At 42.9% G+C, this 20,292-nt stretch overlaps 1 protein-coding gene across 3 annotated transcripts in view; it reads left to right on the forward strand.

Annotated features, from left to right (window-relative positions):
• epha4b (eph receptor A4b) overlaps nucleotides 1-20,292 on the forward strand; it is a 121,675-nt gene that overhangs the window by 93,601 nt on the left and 7,782 nt on the right. For all 3 annotated transcript variants that reach the window (XM_050074667.1, XM_050074668.1, XM_050074669.1), the window contains exons 14-15: nucleotides 11,867-11,928; nucleotides 16,552-16,761. In XM_050074667.1, the coding sequence (XP_049930624.1) occupies nucleotides 11,867-11,928; nucleotides 16,552-16,761 (272 nt within the window). The remainder of the gene's footprint in view (nucleotides 1-11,866; nucleotides 11,929-16,551; nucleotides 16,762-20,292) is intronic.

The following is a 20,292-nucleotide window of genomic DNA, read 5'->3' on the forward strand; positions in this document are numbered from 1 at the left end:
ACATACACTCCACTTTTCCCTCTCTGTATGTGTGCTGTAGTAAGTGTGTGTGTGTGTGTGTGTGTGTGTGTGTGTGTGTGTGCATGTGTGTGTGTGTCACGTAACTGTGTGAGAGCTGTCGGTGATGTAAATCAGAGTTGACCCTAGATCAGATAAAAGCTCCATTACCATGGTAACACTTTGATGACACATGCAGTGTGGCATGTGAGCGGCGCCTGTCCGCCTCTCAAAGCAGCCACTTGTTTACTTCACATGATTGTGTTAGGCAATTAGAGCGAGTGTGTCCATGTAGGTGAGATAGACGCGGGCCTGGTTCAACAAGATAGCTGATTCGTTATCGCTGGGCCTCGCTCTCTCAATCATACTCTCTCCCTCTGTCCATCTATCCCTCTTTCATCTCATACCTCTCAGTCAGTGTCCATCTAATCTTCTCATTCAATCGCAGCCCACTTCTCTCCTGTCCCTGTGGTGCTCTCTCCCTCTGTCTCTTTGTCTCCCTCACTCACAAGCCCAGTTCCTGCTAAACACAGCTATCCAGTAATAGCCACCAAAACGTTAAGCTTTAATTGTGTGTCTTGGTTCTTAGAAGATGTGAAATGGTCCATCAATGTCTGCAAAGCCAAAGGATAGTGTTAGATTTTACATTATGATCATCAGGCTAGTGAGGGGCTGTGTGGTAGGGCTGCCACGATTAGTCGACTAATCGATGACTAATCGACTATTAAAATAATCGGTGACTATTTTAGTAGTCGACTAATCGGTTTGAGTCATTTTTCATAGAAAAGTACTATAAAAGTACCCCAAAATACTCTTACTGCAGCTTCTTACATTCAGATATTGGCAGCTTTACAAACTCTCCCGTGACAGTGAACTAAAACCCTTTGGCATGAGTATGAAACAAGACATTAGATGACGTAATTTTGGGGTTTGGGCGAGACAGACCGACATTTTTCAACAATTTTACACATTTTTCGATGAAATGATTAGTCGACTAATCGAAGAAATAATCGACAGATTAGTCGACAATGAAAATAATCGTTAGTGGCAGCCCTACTGTGTGGCAGGAAATTTAAAGGGATAGTTTGGTCAGTGTATTACCTACAGTAGATGGTCGTCAGTACCGCCCCAATGTGCTGCTGTGGGCGAAGGCAGCAGCAATATGTATTTTAGCCACCTACAAAATGGTCTTCTTCTCTTTATTGAGAATATTATCACTGTTTGCCTTGCTGCAGACAGCCCTTTCCAACCAGAGACTGAAGCCAACATCTTTTCTCTCATCCATCCCACCAGACTCCTTGAAAAAATCCGTAATTTTAGCTCACTGAACATGGTAACTGCTGGTCTACCTCTGCCTCAATCAGTTTGTTAGTTTGTGTTATTATGGGACTTAAGTGAATCCGAACTAACCCTTTAAAACACCAAAGTCACCCAATAAACTTATCTAACTAACTGATCAAGGCAGCAGCAGCCCAGGAGCTCCTGTGTTCTGCAAGGTAAAATTACTGTTTTTGTCAAAGGAGTCTGGTGGCTTTGAAGAGAGCATAGATGGCTGCAGTTTCCCCTCAGAAAGAGCTGTCTGACAGCAAGGTAAAGCAGTGAGAATATTTTAAACATAGCGTACACTTCAGCTGATTTTTTTTTTTTTTTTTTAGATGGCTAAAATTTGTTTTGCTGCTAACCCTGTTAACAGCAGAATGTTGCTTAGCTTCCATGGTACTTCTGTCCGCTTCTCCGAACTGGGAGTGTGCCGACCGCCCTCTCCTGTAGGTAGTACACTGACTATGGATGAGTGCCTCATATAAGCCCACTTCATAAAATCCTAATTATCCCTTTAAGAATACAACTCTCTCTCCCTTTCGACCCCTTCTGTGATCTCTTATCTTAAATGCCAAAACAGGTGATCACCAGTACAGGTGCTGTCATCATATTCAAGCAGCAGTGCCTGATTAACAGGTAGCATTTATGACCAACGATCGAATCTCAGCTGGCTCATCCACATGGCAGACAATGGAAACAAAACATATGTCGATGATAGCAACTAAATTGCAAGTTTGGCTGCCTTAAAATGCAGTGTAGGACACTTGGACGGAATTAAGCCTTTTGACTTTTGTTCCCAAGTGTTAGTGTGGAAATCAACCAGACAGCACGAGTGTGGATGCACATCCTTTTCATGCATAAACTGAGCTTTCAAGTCATCTCAGTGTGGTTTCAGGACTCTTTCCCCTCCTCAGTGCCGCTGCTCTGTTCCTCCCCTGGTCTGACACCTTGTTATGCAGATGTTTGTTAGAGATCTACAGACAAGCAAAAGGAAGAGGGAGATAGTCGCTACAAAGAAACAGAATTGTAAACATGCCGGCTGACAAATAAACCTCCGCTTTCTTCCCTCGTCTCACTCCCCCCCCCACCTTCTCTCTCCCTCTGCCACACACACAAGATCTCAAGTCCATCACACACCGGTGCTCAGTGGCACTTAGGCCAACAATAAAAGAGCAAATGCATATGCATAGGCTTTTATCATGAATATTAATAATTCATAAAGTTAATTGGATGTGTTTTTTAGCCTCATGAATATTCAGCAGCATGCATATTAAGAATGAAACCCCACTCCATTTCTTATTCACTTCCTCTCTTACTCTGTCACTCTCTCTCTCATTGTCTAAATAATGCTTGATGTTAACTATGACCTTTGCTTAGCAGGATTGAGGCAGTTTGTAGAAGTACTACAGCATTTTTTTATATTCAGGCAGGCAGACATGTAATTATGGCACTTTCCTTTCAGTGGCACACACCATTCTGATTTAAAATACCGGAATATTTTGAAGAATTACTGCCAAATCCTTGAAATTTTCTGACAGAGGACAATAGCGGAGCTGACAGAGGAAATGTTGGCTTGACAAGCAACTTAAACACAATAGCTCTTCACTTTGCCGTGCTTTATGAATATAAAAATATGTTTGTGTGTGTTGTTTTTGCCGCGTGTGAATGTAATGAGCGTCTGTCTACTTTTACAAGCGTCTCTTTGTGTCTGCTCTTCTCACCTGTCTTCACGGCACATTGAGAAACTGATAGAGCTCCTCAGAAACAAATCTCACCAGCGGAGCAGTAATTTCACAGGTCACAGCCCAGGGTGCGTATGTGCGAGTGAGGGGGTGAGAGTTGAGATGGGTCAATAATTCCTTCAGGCCTTTTTCTCCAGCACCAGCTGGTCCCTTCACACCGCCCTCAGTCTAATCAGGCAGGCTGACCCTGACTGCTCTGGGCTCAGGTGTGTTGGATTGGTTTGTGTAGTTGTACTGTAAGTAGTAGTAGAATCAGCAGTTACAGCAGTACTATCGTTTGGAGTAGTACTAAGACGTGGTACAAAGATATTTTAGCAGTAGCAGAAGTAGCTGTGGTAGTCTGAAGCAGCAGTAGCAGTTGTAACAATATTAATAGCAGGAGTAATGATACTGCAGAAGCTGCAAAAGACTTGTGTTCTCATACTAACATACGCTTATTTGTTTTCTTATTGAGGCTTAAATGAGAATACCACTCTCATATCGCTGTTTAAAATGAAGCTAGAGCCTCAGCTTAGCATAAAGACTGTAACAGGGTACCAGACATAAATTTAATGCTTTTTAAGACCGTTTCAAGACAGTTTTTAACCAAATGTAGGACAGATTTTTGGACAAAGCATGTTTTACTTATCTAAGAATTAGAAGTAAGCCTTGCAGGTAAGTAGTATATATATGTGGTCTTGTGCAGAGGGAAGTGTATGTGCAAGTATGAAGTAAAATAACAGTATTATGTTGTTGTTGTTTTTAGATTTGTAACATCAGAAATGTGGACTTATACATAAAAAAAGCTTTTCTCATTTACAGAAAAAGAAATGAAAATATATATAAATTAAATTAGATATTTTAAGACTTTTTAAGGACCCGTAGACACCCTGTGTAAATAGATGAAAACAGCTAATCTTACTATGTCCAAAGATGAAAAAAAAAAGTCTAGGAAGTCACTACTCACAGCCAAAAACAGTGTTGCACATAACCCGCAACAACAAATAAATAGTTGTTGTAATGTTTCAGTGTTTGTATGAACTAAACAAAGTATGTCATGTTAGTTTTAGCGCTTTGGAGGTCTTGTCATTATGCAACGCTAACTAGTTACCGGCTGTATCTTCATACAGTATTAAGTCTCGCAAAGCCAGACCCAGAACAGCCAGGGTTCGCTTGAGAAAGGTCTGGCTGAACACATCCTAATTCCGCACTAAGAGAAAAACGCTCTGAGTTGTTTGTATTTCTTTAAACCAATCACAACAGTCTTGGGCTGTCCTAAGCTCAAAATGCAGCAACGTTGGCCTTGCAAAATAGTGTCAGGAGTTAACTTGTTTTGGTGGAACATTGGCACATAGGGAAGCAATCCCCGGCATTATAATCTGTAAATCTCCAAAAAAGAAAATGCTACATAAAATATTAAAAGACATTTTAGCACGCAAGTTGCCATCTGTGAGGTGGTTGTTTCACACACAGCCCTAAAATTAAGTGTGGAGATAGGTTTGGCTATGCTAGACTAGTTACGCATAATGACTGGGATTTTGAGAAAGGCCTTCTGAAATAGGTGGGCAATAAGAGGCTTATGCCCAAACTCTACATCCTGTGATCTAAACTACTTTATATTTAACGGACAGACATTAAATCAGTGTAATCGAAGTAAAAGCAAAAAACCCCCAAAACAAATAAGCACATAATGGTAAGAAAGAGCACTTTACAAGTAACAGTGTCAGCATAAAAGTAGAGGTACAGCTAGTAGTCATTGTAGTAGGGTAATACAACCTAGTAGCAGTGATAGTTGGGGAGAGCGATGGTGGCACTTGTTGTAGCACTAATGGTTATACTGGTATTTATACAAATTCTGCACAGTTGTATTTTGTATTGCTTATTTAGGCTGTCTCTATTTTCCTTTCTCAGTGTGTGTGTGTATGTGTGTGTGTGTGTGTGTGTGTGTGTGTGCATGCGTGTTCCCTCCTCTTAAAACCTCATAAGCCCCCAGCCCCTGCCGTGTGCCACTCTAATAACCTACTCTGCTGTCTGTCACCTGATTGTTGCTATTGTCATGCTAATTAGAGCGCCACATGCGGAAAAAGAGAAAAAATAGATCTTTCTTTTCTCTATCTGTCTCGGTACACATCAGGAAAGTGCAGCAATCTGCCCCCTCCCCTCCCCTCCTCCTCCCTCCCCTCCCCTCCATCTCCTTATCTTCCCTTCATCTCCCCCGTCCCTCATTTTATCCATCCGTCCTTTATGTGTTTTACAATCGCTGCAACAATCGGCTCATTTGGAAAACCCTCAATTACCGAGCTCCATCTCATCTGCCCACATCGCGCACGCACACACACACACACACACACACACACACATACACGCACACATACACACGCACAAAAAAGCTGCCCTACAAAGGTGCTGTTAAAACCGGCAAAACCACCCGTCTTTTCCACCCGTCTTCTGTTTGAAGAAACTAGTGATTAGTTTTAACTGTGCGTCTTTGTGCGCTGAACAATAAGTGTTTCAATCTTTCCTGTCAGAGTGTTTGAAATTATTCATGTTTTGAATACGTATGCAGATCTGGAGATTGAACCGTGGGGACAAATGAGGAAGAGGAGAAACAGGAGGGGAACGTAGAGAAAAGGTGACGACGGGTGCGGGTTGGAGGGGAAGGATGGATGAGATAGGACACAAGAGCAAGGAAATGAGAGAAGATGGGGCTTGAGAACAAATGAGGGCAACAGGGGGAAGATGCCCACGGAGATTTGAGGAAAAGAGGGGCGGATAGACGAAGAGGAGAGATGGCGAGGAGACAAACGTGAGGAAATGAGAAAGCGTGGACGGGGGGTGAAGAGAGGAGTGGAGATAAGGTTATTGAGTTTCTGTCTTACTGTTTCTCTGCACCCCCGCACCCTCGCATGGCGCTTCCCAGAACAGAGATCTGTCCTGTGTTAAAAGCACTGTATCACTTAGTTCAGAGCCTAACATTAATCAATACAGCAGTTATTTCATTTTCTCGTTTGTACCTTGGGCCGTCTCATTCAATAATGCGGTAATGCGGCCCACTGACGCAAACACAGATAGCCACTCATAATGTAATTATCCACATGTATGCAGACTGTATCACTTTCGTTTATGCTCACAACACACAGACACAGCCTCTCATAATGTCATTAACCAGGTATACTGTATATACAGTCTCCATCACAATTAACACTAGAGTTGGGTTGATTTGCGGTTTTGTCGGTCCGCGTCGGTGTACGAGCTTAAACCACCTGAACTGACATTTAACATAATGAGTTAACATAACATCATGCTTGTTTAGAAACAGAATAACAAAGCCACTATAGTGCCTGATAGGCTGTGAGCATAGCACAGCATCATGAAGGAATTTTTAGTAGAGGTGTAAGGGGGGGAAATCAGCGCATGTTGTGTTTGTTTCCTAGGAAGTTTGAGTGTTTTTTGGGGTGACCACATTCAACATGAAAGAGTAAAGCCCTGTACATACTCCGCAAGAACAGAGAAATTTGTTCTTTTTCTCGAGGTGGCAAAAACAAGAACAAAGTTCGTTGTGGCCAGGACATTTCGTACTTCACGAGAACCTCAAGTGCAGTACTCCTGGAAAGTCCTCATAGGCCCCTCCCACTATTGCATACGTCACACACGCTTTTCCGCATTAACCACGCACACTTCAGATTTCTGACCAATCACACAATAGTTCTCGGACACCACACAAGAAAAAGTTCTGCCCAGATGATGTGTCAAGAATAAGCTGCAAGAGCTCCCAAACCAGGGCTGCGAGAAAATAATGTCTCGCAGCCCTGTGAGAGAGAACAAATTTCTCTGTTCTTGCGGAGTATGTAAAGGCCTGAAGTGTCTAAAGAAAACCCATCTTGCAACCAGTATGGCATTAATTGGATTTGAAGTTGACAAAAGGGTTTTTTTAACTGGCTGTAAGTGACGCAATGTGCCATTTGGAGCTGAGCTTTTAACAAATGCCAAGTTTTCTATTACTATTTCTATTACAGTCGATACATGAGGTTTAATGTTAAGAATAATAATAATACATTATATTTATAGAGAGCTTTTCAAGGTACTAAAATACGCTTTACATTGGTTAAAATTGATGATAGATAATAGACTACTCAGGTTTGGTCCTGAGTGGTGGAGTCGGGAGGTTGGCATCAGAGGAGTGGAGGCTGCGGGAAGGAGTATGGCGGTGGAGCAGGTCAGTGAGGTAGGAGGGGGCCTGGTTATGGAGGGATTTACAAGTGAGGAGCAGGACTCTGAAATGGATGTGTTGTGAGACGAGGAGCCAGTGGAGGTTCTGGAGGACAGGGGTGATGTGATCGTGGGATCAGGAATGGGTGAGCAGACGGGCAGCAGAGTTGTGGACGTATTGGAGTTTATTTAGGAGTTTGGATGGTGTACCATAAAGGATGTTGTTACAGTAGTCAATGTGATGAAGGCATGGATGAGAGTTTCAGCAGCAGTGGGGGAGAATGATGGAGTTATCTGTAAGAAACCTTATTTCACTGCAAAAACCTAAATAAGTTGGCATCTGGCTAAAGGGGAGATTGCCAGGTTGCTGAAAGTTTCTGGTAAGGTAAATGACCATCGTTGATAATAAACTAAGATACTTGCTGCTGGGTATACTGTATGTAACTTTAAGTAAATATCACAATATAAGACGTGCGTTTTCTGTTTGAAAAGTAACGAGGATAGCAAGTACTCATCCATCTTTTAAGTGTTTACGTCTCCAGTCTGATCCAGAGTGCACAGCTGATAGATAGCATACAAGTCTTTTTCTGCATGATGTAACAAGTACATATTTAATGGATTCAATGTGGACAGAGAGCTTTGCTGTTGTGCAACACAATAGTCAGACGCTAGTTTGCTGTTAGGACACAATGTCATTATGTTCCACTCAGTAACGGCTGCTGAATCAAGTGCAGCATCCACAAGTAAAATTCAGTATACATGTCCAGTTGGGCTCTTAATATCAAACCAGTTTGAAAATTTTTACACTGAACCGACCCTAATTAACACACACATGTGAGGCCTAAATGATCCTGGCTATATCCTGGGGAAAGCAGAGGCAACACTTTGTACTTTCTTTTAATGAAGAGCTGAAGAAAGAAAAAAAGAGCAAACTCCTCGCTGATCGTTCCATAACACACTCCACCTGGCAGAACATCAATACCCAATCTGCACACACACACACACACACATACACACACACGCACACACGCACACACGCACACGGAGGTGTTTTTAGCACAAACGGCTGCGTTCTTTCTAAAGGCGATGAAAGGCTATAAATTCGAATGAATATGATGTGATTAGTTAATTATGTGCTTTCAGGAGGAAATTGAGGAGCGCTCGCAAATGTTTGGCGGAGAGGACGAGTTGGAGAGGCTGCGTTCTGCCAGCGTGTGTGTGTGTGTGTGTTTGAAATGTGGATGGCATGAAGTCGCAACAAGAAGTGAAAGGGATTCATCGAGTGTGTGTGTTTGCGGCGGCACTTGACAAACAGAGACCGAACGAGCTAATATACAGCGAGAGTGCGTGTGGTCGGTTTTATTGGTAACCTCTGTTATCTTTCAGTGTTGCAGGGATAATTCTGTATGGCAGGTGTCCAGATGATGGCTAGTGATAGCAGTGTGTGTGTGTGTGTGTGTGTGTGTACATGCCAGGCTCACATGGTGCTCTAAGCCGACACAACAGGATGAATGTGTTTCATTGTGCTTCTCTCTTGACCACACCTAACACCCTGGGCCAGAAAGTAATATTCTCCTTCACTGGAAACATACATGGGCTTAAAAACACACGTACACACACGCACACCACACATCCAAACACCTCCCTAGGTGGTCGGAAGGCTGTGAGTAGTCAGACCTCCTCTCAGTCAGGATCAATCCCATCAACTGTTTTATCTGTCGCTGTGACAAACACACACAGAAAAGCACGCACCACCCCTGATCAGAGCTGAAATCAGCCGGTCATCATCACGGCGTCCCTCACCACTTGCCATGCCCTGAAACCAGCTTTGTCACACACACAAACACACAGACGTGCACACACACAAACCTGCACACACAGAGTGACACACCACACATAACACAGGCCCCGTGCGGAGATAAATGTGACCAGCAGTCCTCACCCCCAGCAGAAGAAAATCCAATTCTCTTTCACTTTTATCCCTGAGACTAATGTTACTGTCAGAGAAGACACCACCACCAGAGACCAGGCGACTCTGTTTGTGTGTGTCCCTGTGTATGTCCTTGTGTGTGTGTGTGTGTGTGTGTGTGTGTGTGTGTGTGTGTGTGTGTGTGTGTCTGTGTGTTTGCTGCAGTGAGATAGTGAATTCATTTAAGGTGATGTATTGCTGTCTTTACCTACAATCCCACTGTAGGCCTCGGTGGTGTTGTTCCTGCCTTTCCATGACAGGCTTTTGACCCCTCCTCCTCCTCCTCCTCCTCCTCCTCTCTTCCTCGTCCTCCTCATCCTCTTCTTCCATCCTCACTTCCCCTTTCCTCCTCCAATCCATCTTTTTCCCCTCTTTTATCTGTTAACCCTGTGCTTCTTTTGTCCAATTTCATTTAAAAAGTCTTTAATCCTTGATTTGTTTTCTTTCCCATTTTACTATTTCTTTCAATTCATTTCACAATTTCAATTTCTAGTTTAGTAAAGCTTTATTGGCATAAAAAAACTGATTAAAAAAAAACATGGTCAAGTGTCAAAAGAAAGTATGCTGATTTTATTTATAACTTTGTTGAAGTCTGTTTGTTGAACACATGCATTTGTTTTCAGTTGTTGGTCAATTTACACTCCTTTTCTTACTTTTTTTTTTGCAAGTACTAGAATACTTTATAACAACCTAATGCCAGGACTTGACCATGAAAGCTATATATATATATATATACGCATTAGGGCTGTCAAGCATTTAAAAAATAATCTAATTAATTAGATTATTTTTAATGTGCTCCGTGATTAATTAACTTTTGCTGTGAAAGTACATTAAAAAATTAAATTCAAATGAATGATGACAGATGTGTCATAGTAAAAGCAGCTGGATTTTGGACACAATTGTCCACATCTGTTACCACTGAGATTGATCTGCAGTCCATTGAAATCCATTTTGCAAGGGAGTTATTTTATTGGTCACAGGTAGACTGACTCAGTTTGCATCTGAACGCCTGGTCAAGTGTGGGTTGGTGAGGCTGGCTGCTAGTGCTAGCATGTGAGGCTGTGCAAGCTCGGACCTCCGGGTTCGCTGCTAAATGCTTTGCATTGAGTTGATATTTCAGGCTTGAAGTTCTCCAATGGTACGAAAATTCCTTACTGCAGCAATCGCAGAGAACGGTTCTATCGTGGTGTTTTTTTTAAATGTAAATGTTAGATTAATGGGGCCAAGCAGCGTCGTCTCATCTGCCTGCATCATGTCATAAAACCACTGTGACCTTTGATGATGCACCGGGTCAAAGGTCATCACAGACAGTGATTAATCAGTGTAATTTTTTTTTCCACGCATTATTTTTTGTGTGATTAATTAATTGAAATTGACATAACGGCCCTTAATAACACCTCAAAGGAATCCAATGGAAAGAAAGCAATAAGGAATTTGAACAAGCCAACTGAGGTTGTTAAAGAACACTGTTCTTTGATTAAAGGTCCAGTGTGTAGGATTTAGTGGCACCTAGTGGTGAGGTTGCAGATTGCAACCAATTGACACTTAAAACAAGAATGGCCCTGTAGAGCTGGTGTTTGGTATGCTCAGAAATACTGCAGTAACAATATGGCAGACTCCATAGACGAGGACCCTGTCCATATGTAGATATAAATGACTCTTTCTAAGCCAATGAGACTACAATGATTCTCATTTTCAGGTGACAGTTCACAAATGAAAACATATTATGAATATTATATTCTATTTCTGGCAGTATATCCCCCTAAATCCTACACACTGGGCCTGTAAGAAAAGATTCTATATGAAGACACTCTCTGTCTCCACTTCTTCAGTTTGCCTCTTGCTCTCTCGTGCTGTCTTTATCTCTCCCCCAGGTTTTTTCCCAGCATCTCTGAGGTCTGATTGGAGAAATGTGACCTATTCATCACAACTGACATAGTCTGTGTGTTTACAAGCTATGCACACACACACACACACACACACACACACACACACACACACATGTACAAAAACCATTTGTAGTGCACATCGCGTGTTTGCTTGTGATTTGCAGAGCTCGGCTGTAGGGGGGTGGTACCCAGGGAGAACCCTGTAAAACAGGGACAACTGCTGTTTTTGGTGTGCGAGTGTGTGTGTGTGTGTGCGTGTGTACATGTGATTGCAGGTACTTTGTTAATCATTTGTAAGCCCCACCAGATGCCATGCAGGGGACCATAGTGCGTGGGGCCTGTCAGTCAACCACCCCTTCATCACACAAACATGCACACAAATACACACTCATGCAGGTGCAGGTGCACATAGCGATCCAACCACAACCCCCTTCCCCTTGAGGCTGATTAATATTCATGAGATCTCAGGAGGCCCCCTAATACACACGCACACACACACACACACCAACACACACATATTCTGGTGGATTGGTCCATTCTAATTATCTCCTGGCGTTTATGGAGAGGGCTGATTAGAAGCTGTCAGTGTGACTGATGACGACATGCCATGTTATCCCCCAGAGAGAGGCAGGGAGACAGAGAGGGAGGCTGGTCACAGCTGTGGACTCCACTACTTCTCTGTCCTCGTCTCTTTATAGTTTGTGTCTTTCTTCCTCGTGATTCTGCTCCACTAACAGCTGCCTTATTGTGTGCCTCCGTAGGTAAACCAGTGATGATCATAACGGAGTTCATGGAAAACGGATCTCTGGACACTTTCCTCAAGGTGAGTCACGGCCCAGCTGGAAAGAACACGGCGCACACATTTCCACCAAGGTCAGGGCCTCAAGTCTTTGCAAAAGCCACGTGGAAAATGATGTCCCAGTTGTAGAGTGTTTGAAATTGAAAAGTTCATTCCCCCAAAATTGCTGCATGGAGGGCACATTCTTTCAAAAATATATAAAAGGTCCCTGACTGAAATTGTCTTTAATCTGAAGCTGGAGAATTCAATTTGTAAAAAGTCTTACACCAAGGACTTTGGTTAACAAAGATCCATTTAAACAAACACTATTTCAGCACACAAGAGTTTTCTACCTTGTTTGAGACACATTTTCATGTGTAGTCACCTTATTAAAGTAAAGTAAAGTATTTTACAGCCGGACAGATGTTCTTTTGTGCTTTTTGCTACATGACCAGAGGAAACAGACAAAGGGCAATGGCTTTGCTTTTGCTCAAGAGGTAGAAAACCTACAACTACCAGAATGCACTGCGCCGCACTGGACCACTAAATGCTCCCGCTGGTTGGGGACATTATGTAATTTACTTGTCTGAACACAATATGGCGGCCAGCGGGTAGCAAATAATCTTGTACTACAGTTAAATAGTAACCCAAAACATGTTTCTGAAAACAAAAAAGTTATAGTTCATATTTTATCAACACTGCTTAGTCTAAGTGTTTGATCTGAGTTTTTCAGCCTCTGTTTTCACAATACGGGAAACAGTATGGCACCCACTTCCTGTTCACAAATTCTCGAATTACAGCCAAACAGTACAGTAAAGTATGTTTCTGAACATATTGTAGGCAATACAGTAGCAGAATCTTTGTTTATATTTGATCAACGCTGCCTAGTTTTAGGGTGCTTTCACACCTGCCCTGTTTGGTTCAATTGAACTCAAGTTCTTTTGTCCCCTAAGTGCAGTTCGTTTGGGCAGGTGTGAACTCAGCAGTCACACTCGGGTGCACACCAAAACAACCGTAACAAGAACTTCTTGAAGAGGTGGTATCGGTCTGATTACAAATGAACTCTGGTGCGGTTCGTTTGTGGTGAGAACGTGTTCCGACCTCGATCTGAACCAACTGCAGTCACATGACACATTGTTTGGGTTAAACATGAGCATGTTACAGTCCTGGAGGATTATTAATGTGCACCTCCTCCTGTACTGCCTTAATATGCACATTCAGCACATCCAATGCATCAAAACATTGTTTTCTAGTTGGAGCCGCGCCTCGTTTTCAAACTGTATGGTTTGACTAAAATGAACAATGACAGCAATATAGTCCACGATGAGCAGCGCTAAAATCAACCTGCGTAGTTGTCCCTCCATTGTGACATTAGAAAGTGTCACATTTATCTTGCAAGTGTACTCTTCTTCAACGTTTTGTTTACTTCCTGGATTTTTCCCACATAGAAATTCTGACCAATCAAGAGCAGCTTTCTCGCGCAAGGTATTTTATCTGGTTCGCTTGTAAATGCTGCTGTGAGAACACGAACCAACTCTAGACAGTTATGCAACTTTGTGACAAAATTCGTCCCTGATTCAGATTAAAGCAAGACAACTCTAGGTCTGAATGCACCCTTAATATTCAATCTGACTTTGGTCTGAGTTTGAGAGAGAGGAAGAGAGGGGCGAGTCTCTCTTTCTAGATCCGCCTCCATACTCTGTGTCCGTGGCAGGCGCACAAAAAGTAGGATTTTAAAATCTGTCGATCAAGCAACAGCCCAAGAGCCAGGGAGATCTGTGCACTGGCAAGATGGAGGGAAGTTTACCATAGTCAATTTACATTTACTACCCACATTGTTATTATACAAAGCTGGTTGAAAATCTGTCTCCTTAGGAGTGTAAAAGATCACACATAATTTCTTGTGTGAAGCTAGGAACGACAACATCTGACAATTTTCAACATAAAATAGGCAACACATCTCCACTAAATGGCACAGTGTGTGTAGAAGAATAGTCGTCATCTGTAATTATGCATTGTGAGAGCTGAGCTTAAGTGACAGAAAAAAAGCTGTAAAAGGAATGAAATCACTGCTGTCTTTGCTGCCAGAAAGATACCATTAATATACAGAACATACATGTAGGTAGTCAGGATATATTAAGTACACAGAGGCTGAACTTTTTCTCTGGTAGGCATGGACACAGAAGTGGATGAGAACAGAAACATTCAGATGGATGAGTGGCCTCCCCATGCTTTCATCACATGATGTCTGATACTGGGTCTATGAAATGCACTTAGTGTCCATATCCCAGAGCTGAAAACAGCAGCAGACTGCTGACAAATGGGCAATAAAGCAAAGAAAGTGTATTGCTTTGTGAGCAACATTTGTTCCATCAGGGGGATACAAAAAATGAACAGTTCATTTCAAGTGCAATGTAATACCACAAAAGTCAGGATAGCGACTGAGAGCAACACTGAAAATGACCTCCAAAATGCCAAAAGGAATTCCACTTAATCATGAATGAACAGAGAAATAGAGTCAGGCGAAATATTTCCTGAGACATTTATTATGCTGATCAAAATGATCTCAGTAAAGAGACTGTTTTAAAAAATACCGTTTGTAGAGCAAGCAGTAGAACACAGAGTTTAAATCCATGCCAGGGTATTACAAAATTAAGTCCTGAAAAGCAGATTCTACTGAAGGTTATTGCTCAAACCCTTATCAGTTAACAGATTTAAAAAAAAAAAAAAAAAAATCAGTGGAAGGAAGTCTGTGGAGGTAATGCTTTGTTATTGAAATCGACATTATGGCAAGCATTAGAGGAGCCTGTCACTCAATATGTTATTACGTGAATTGATGTTTTTAAAGAATTAGTCCTAAAAGCCGTCCTCTGAAACATATCACAGACCTGTAGACGTATTAAGTCTATTTAGGGAGTCTATCTCGAAATTGACTTATTTAAGTATTTCTTAAAATGCCAATTACATAAACAAAAGTATGGATCTTTATTTAATTGCAGATGCGGAAGACAAGCTTTTATGTTGTAAATGTTGATAAATGCGTGATTCACGATCCCACTGAATACAAAAATATGCGGCAGAAGTAGCAAACGTGGCAGTATTGATTGAGCTGAGGAGCCTCGAATTGGGTTTCGCAGACACCCAGATGAATAGCTTGTTGCAGCCGTGGTGTGCCTCACATTGAAAGTCCCCCTGATTCATATTCAGAGTTGTTTGTCAGCCAGTAAAATCACTGCAGTGCTCCAAAGCCATTAAGCCTGTGATGATAGGCCCGTCGCTAAATAGACACCAATCCCATCAGCAACACTGAAGCAAAATGAAATGAAATCTGACAGATAAAAAATGGCCTGAAACACACACACAGACACAAACAAAATCCACACACACGCATGTTGTGTGTTGGAGTATGTATTGTAATGAGGGTCATAAAGAGTGTCCGCAGTGGCTCAATATAATTATGGAATTTTATGGGTTTTACAGCTCATCCGTGCTCCTGGCATCCATATGTGTCTTTAATTATGCTGACCATTTATTAAGCAGTTGTCCCTCGGAAATAACAAAACCACCTTTCCTGTCGGAGATGCTCTTCCCCTCTTCATCTCTTGTTTCTACCTACTGTACAGTAGCCTTTCTATGCTTCCCTTACTAAGTATCTCCTTTTAGTTTTCTGGTAAAAACTTAAGTAACATAACAGAATTTGTCAAAAAGTCTCATTTTTCCACCATCACCTCTGTCATCTGTCTCCTTCATCTCCTTGTCTAACCTCTCTGCCCTGCATTTGTCTCCTCTCTCTTTCCCTGCCCTGCCCACCCTTCCTCCTCCTTCCTGGCAACGCAATGTGGTGGGCAGATTGATAGAGGAAGTCTGTAGGTTTGTTAGACAGTCCAATCAATCAGCATCTCACAAAACCACCGGCTAATTAACTTACTCCACAGCTGCCGAGGGAGTGAGAGAGAAAGAACGATAGAGAAAGGGGAGGAGGGGGGTGCACAGATGCAGAAAGATGAGGGAAGATAGATAGATAGATGGAAAGTGAGTCAAAGTAATACAGAGTTCTCTCTCTGAGACTGAGACTGAGGACAGGCAGAGATGGATGGAGGGAACTAAGAGACAGAGGGAAGGAGAGATGATATAAAGGAGAGAGGGTGACTGATAACATGGATGGCTTTTTAACGGGGACCGTTGGCCCAGGGCAGAAATAATTGGCAGAGGAAGGTGAGCTGGACCGTCATCGATCAACAGGCGCCGCTCTCTGCCAAAGACAGCTCAAATCTGAAATCCAGTGAGTTCTGCTTGCACACACGGTCAGTGTTAGAGAGGAAAGTTTTGTCTGCACTGTCAGATCCGATCCTCTGCAAGCAGGATTTTTGGGTGATCCTTTATTGATCCCTGAGTGAAGAAATTCATCTTTTGCTTGCCACCCTGCAGAGAGAGGTCAAAGCACAGGGTTAGCAAGAGCTGGAAGGGATTCAGTGTCTTGCTCAGGGACACTTCAAAAGCACGGATTGCTGCCATCACAGATGCTTGAATCCTGGCTCGAACCTCCACTTCCAACTGAGGTTGTTGAAGGACTTGGCCCTAATCACTATGCCTCCCTTGTGCAGCTTAATGTCAGCGTTTACACTCTGTGCTGTGTATTAATTCATCTCTCCTTGTCTCCCGCTCCAGAAACACGACGGCCAGTTCACAGTGATCCAGCTGGTTGGCATGCTGCGTGGCATCGCTTCAGGTATGAAGTACCTGTCAGACATGAGCTACGTTCACCGAGACCTGGCAGCTCGAAACATCCTGGTCAACAGCAACCTGGTGTGTAAAGTGTCTGACTTTGGCCTGAGTCGGGTTCTGGAGGATGACCCAGAGGCTGCGTACACGACAAGGGTAAGACACACTTGTACTTGCTGCAACTGTCATAAACAAATGGTGCCTCCAATTACAGTTGACCTAATCATTGACCTCTACATAGTTGGATTCAGTCCAAATCCAAACCCGATATGCATAAAATTATTTTTAAAAAAGCTCTAAAATAGACCAGAGGGTAATCAGATCTGAACCAAAACATGGTCGACACATAAAGACACAAAGAAGAAGAACAATATGTGATTTTTCCTTCGCAATCCACACTCTCCATCTTGCCTTTAAAAGAAAATTGTTTTTCTCCTGACACACTGCGTGATCAGAACTGATTCAGAGCTGATAGCGCTTCCACTCTTATCCACTCAGGTATTACCCTTACTCACACCTACGGACTCAAACACAAGAAGCACAAGACGCTGCTCTGAATTGTAAATGAAACCGCCAAATACCTGGCAAAAGGTGTGATGTGGAGCAGTTGAGAAAGTTACTGCAAATTCCCTCCGATATGGGGGAGTGGAAACCCGGCAGGAACCAATCGTGCTTATTTTGATTCTCTCAAGCACTTCAAACAAATGTAGGAAAAGCTGATCATCGCAGGTGAAACAGCTTCCCATTTTAATATAGCTTTAACAAGCTACTTGAAAACGATGCATGAAAACACATCACTCAGAAAATGAAGTACTTTGTTTTCCAGAATAGAAATGGGAGAGAATGACTGTCCAATCAGAGCTGAATATGTAAATGATCTAAGGCTTTTTCTATGCACACAGACTTTTTCTCTCAAATTTTGTTTGCAAACTTGTTTAAATCCATTTTAGTGAGCACTTCTCCTTTGCCAAGATAATCCATCCACCTGACAGATGTTGCATATCAAGATGCTGATGAAACAGCATCATTACTACACGTGTGTGCCTTGGGATGGTCACAACAAAAGGCCGCTCCTTAACTTGCAGTTTTATCTTGAAAATGGGTTTGTTGGGATTTCTAGCACTAGCACTACAGAAATGCATTTTTGGTCACAGATATCCCAAAGAATCAGTCAGTATCTGGTGTGACCACCTCTTGCCTCATTCACTGTGACACATCTCCTTCACATAGAGTTGATCAGGTTGTGAGCCTGTGGATTGTTGGCCCACTCCTCCTTAATGGCTCTGTGAAGACGCTGGATATTGGCAGGAGTAGGAAGACACTGTTGTACATGCCAATCCAGTGCATTCAAACATGTTCAGTGGGTGACATGTCTGATGAGTTTGTGGGCCATGCAGGAACTGAGATGTTTCCAGCTTCCAGGCGTTGTGTACAGGTCCCTGCACTATGGGGCTGTGCAATATCATGCCGCAGGTCATGGCAGTGGATGAATGGCAAGACAATGGGCCTCAGGATCTCAGCACAGTATCTCTGTGCATTCAAATTGGCGTCCAAGCCATCCACCATTTGCCTAGTACAATGTAAACCAGGATTCATGTGTGAACACAACACTTCTCCAAACTGCCAGATGGCATCAACAGATTTGCATTTTCCCACTCAAGTCAGTGATGACGACGGACTGCAGTCAGGTCGAGACCCTGGTGACAACAACAAGCATGCAGATGAGCTTCTCTGAGGCACTTTCTGATGGACTGCGCAGAAATTCTTTGGTTGTGCAAACCAACTGTTGCATCAGATGTCTAGGTGGTTGGCCTCAGATGATCTGAAGAGGTTGGCTGTGGACGTACTGAGCTGGTGTCGTTGCATGTGGTCTGCGGCTGTGAAGCCAGTTGGATGTACTGCAAAATTCTTGGAAACCACATTGGAGGCAGCTTATGGTTATGAAATGAACATTCAGTTCACAGGCAATAGCTCTGGTGGACAGTCCTGCCTCAAAACTTGCGGCATCTGTGGCTCTGTGTTGTGTGATCAAACTGCACATTTTAGAGAAGCCTTTTATTGTGACCATCCCACACCAGACCTTTGTAATCATGCTGTTTACTCAGCATCTTGATATGCCACACCTGTCAGGTAGATGGATTATTGTGGCAAAAGAAAAGTGCTCACTAACATGGATTTTTAAGAGAAATAAGCCTTTACCATGCATAGAAAGTCTTAGATCTTTTATTTCCACTCGCGAAAAATAGGAGCATAAACCAAAGTGTTGCCTTTATATTTCTGTTCAGTGTAAATTACACCAAGAACAGGAAGCTGCTGAGTCATGAGTGGTAAGAGGGAGCCTGCTACTTTGAGTCCACATGTGAACAGGTTGTCAGGCACACAGACCTAATACACATGGCGACAGAGTGAGACCTTAAACCAATAAGAGTGGTTATAATTTGGATGACTCATGCCCAGTGTTGGGTCTCAGTTACTGCACGAGGGACTGAGTGGATCGTGATGACCTCTTCTCTGCATTCATAAAATGTTTCTGTAATGTCAGGACAGAGATAAGCCTCTAAAACTGTGCAACAGTGCTGTTGGTTTTCTAAACAGTTAAAGTTTTGTATGAGGTCATGGCATGCCACTGATGTCATAACTGTATACTGTTCACAAAATGAAATGCACACATGGACTGAATGCATGGACACTGCGTGTTCCTGCCTACATACAGTCAAATCAAAAAAGTCTTCGGTAACATCATCATCCTCTCACAGAGCACGGAGAGAATGAAGAAACTCAAACGTCAGTGAGTTAAACCACTGCGGAGTAACTCATCTAAAATGCCCACAAGGAGATGGCATTATTCATATTCATAGGAAGTGTTGGGGATGTTATTTTTAATATGGCATTAGCATTGCCCTGGGAGGAGTGTATCAGCCGCTGACTGCTCTATTGCAATCACACACACACCCCCACTGATGTCAGGAGACCTAGATGGAGAGCTGCAGGCATGAAGGGGGGGAGAAAGGGAGAAAGGAAGAAAGGGAGAGGCCGAGGCAGAGATGGGGAAGAGACAGAGAGAGAGGAGTAGATATCAAATAAGACGGAGATCGAGGGAGGCTGAGAGAGAAAGGGAGGGAGAGGAAAATAAGGGAAGGCAGGGGAAGGATCCAGTGAGAGCAGTTAAGAGGATGGGGTAGGGGTGGACAGGGGGTGGTGGAAACAAAAGTACAGTGCCGAGTGACTTGGCAGCTTTGTCTTTTATTTGACTTTGACCAAGCAGAGATGGGGAATGCTAGGTGGTGCAGAGGCAGCTGCCGCATGTTAAAAAGCTGAACCGAGCCCTATAGAGGTACGGGGTGTGCGCGTGTGTGTGTGTTAGACAGAGCGAGAGAGAGAGGGTGGGGGTATCTTACTGCCTATTGTGTCTATACAGTGGGTTTACGGAATTCTTTTGATCTTCGCATCAACAACAAAGGCAGGAGCAGCATGGTCGAAAAGAAAGATGGCAAAAGAAAGTCAAGTGTAAGGATAAACACTGGAGCAAAGATTAGAGAGGAGTGTTTTGTTAAGTTGGTGTATAATCTCACCTGCTCTGTTCTTAAAGGCAGCGCTGCACCGAGCTTCTCCGCAGCCACCATCGCATAATTTGTTTCGTCAGCACTGTTCTTGATTTGTTAAAGCCCTTAGCCAAAAACAGACTAA

This window comes from Epinephelus moara, chromosome 21 (genome assembly GCF_006386435.1).
Source record: "Epinephelus moara isolate mb chromosome 21, YSFRI_EMoa_1.0, whole genome shotgun sequence".
Lineage (NCBI taxonomy): Eukaryota > Metazoa > Chordata > Actinopteri > Perciformes > Serranidae > Epinephelus > Epinephelus moara.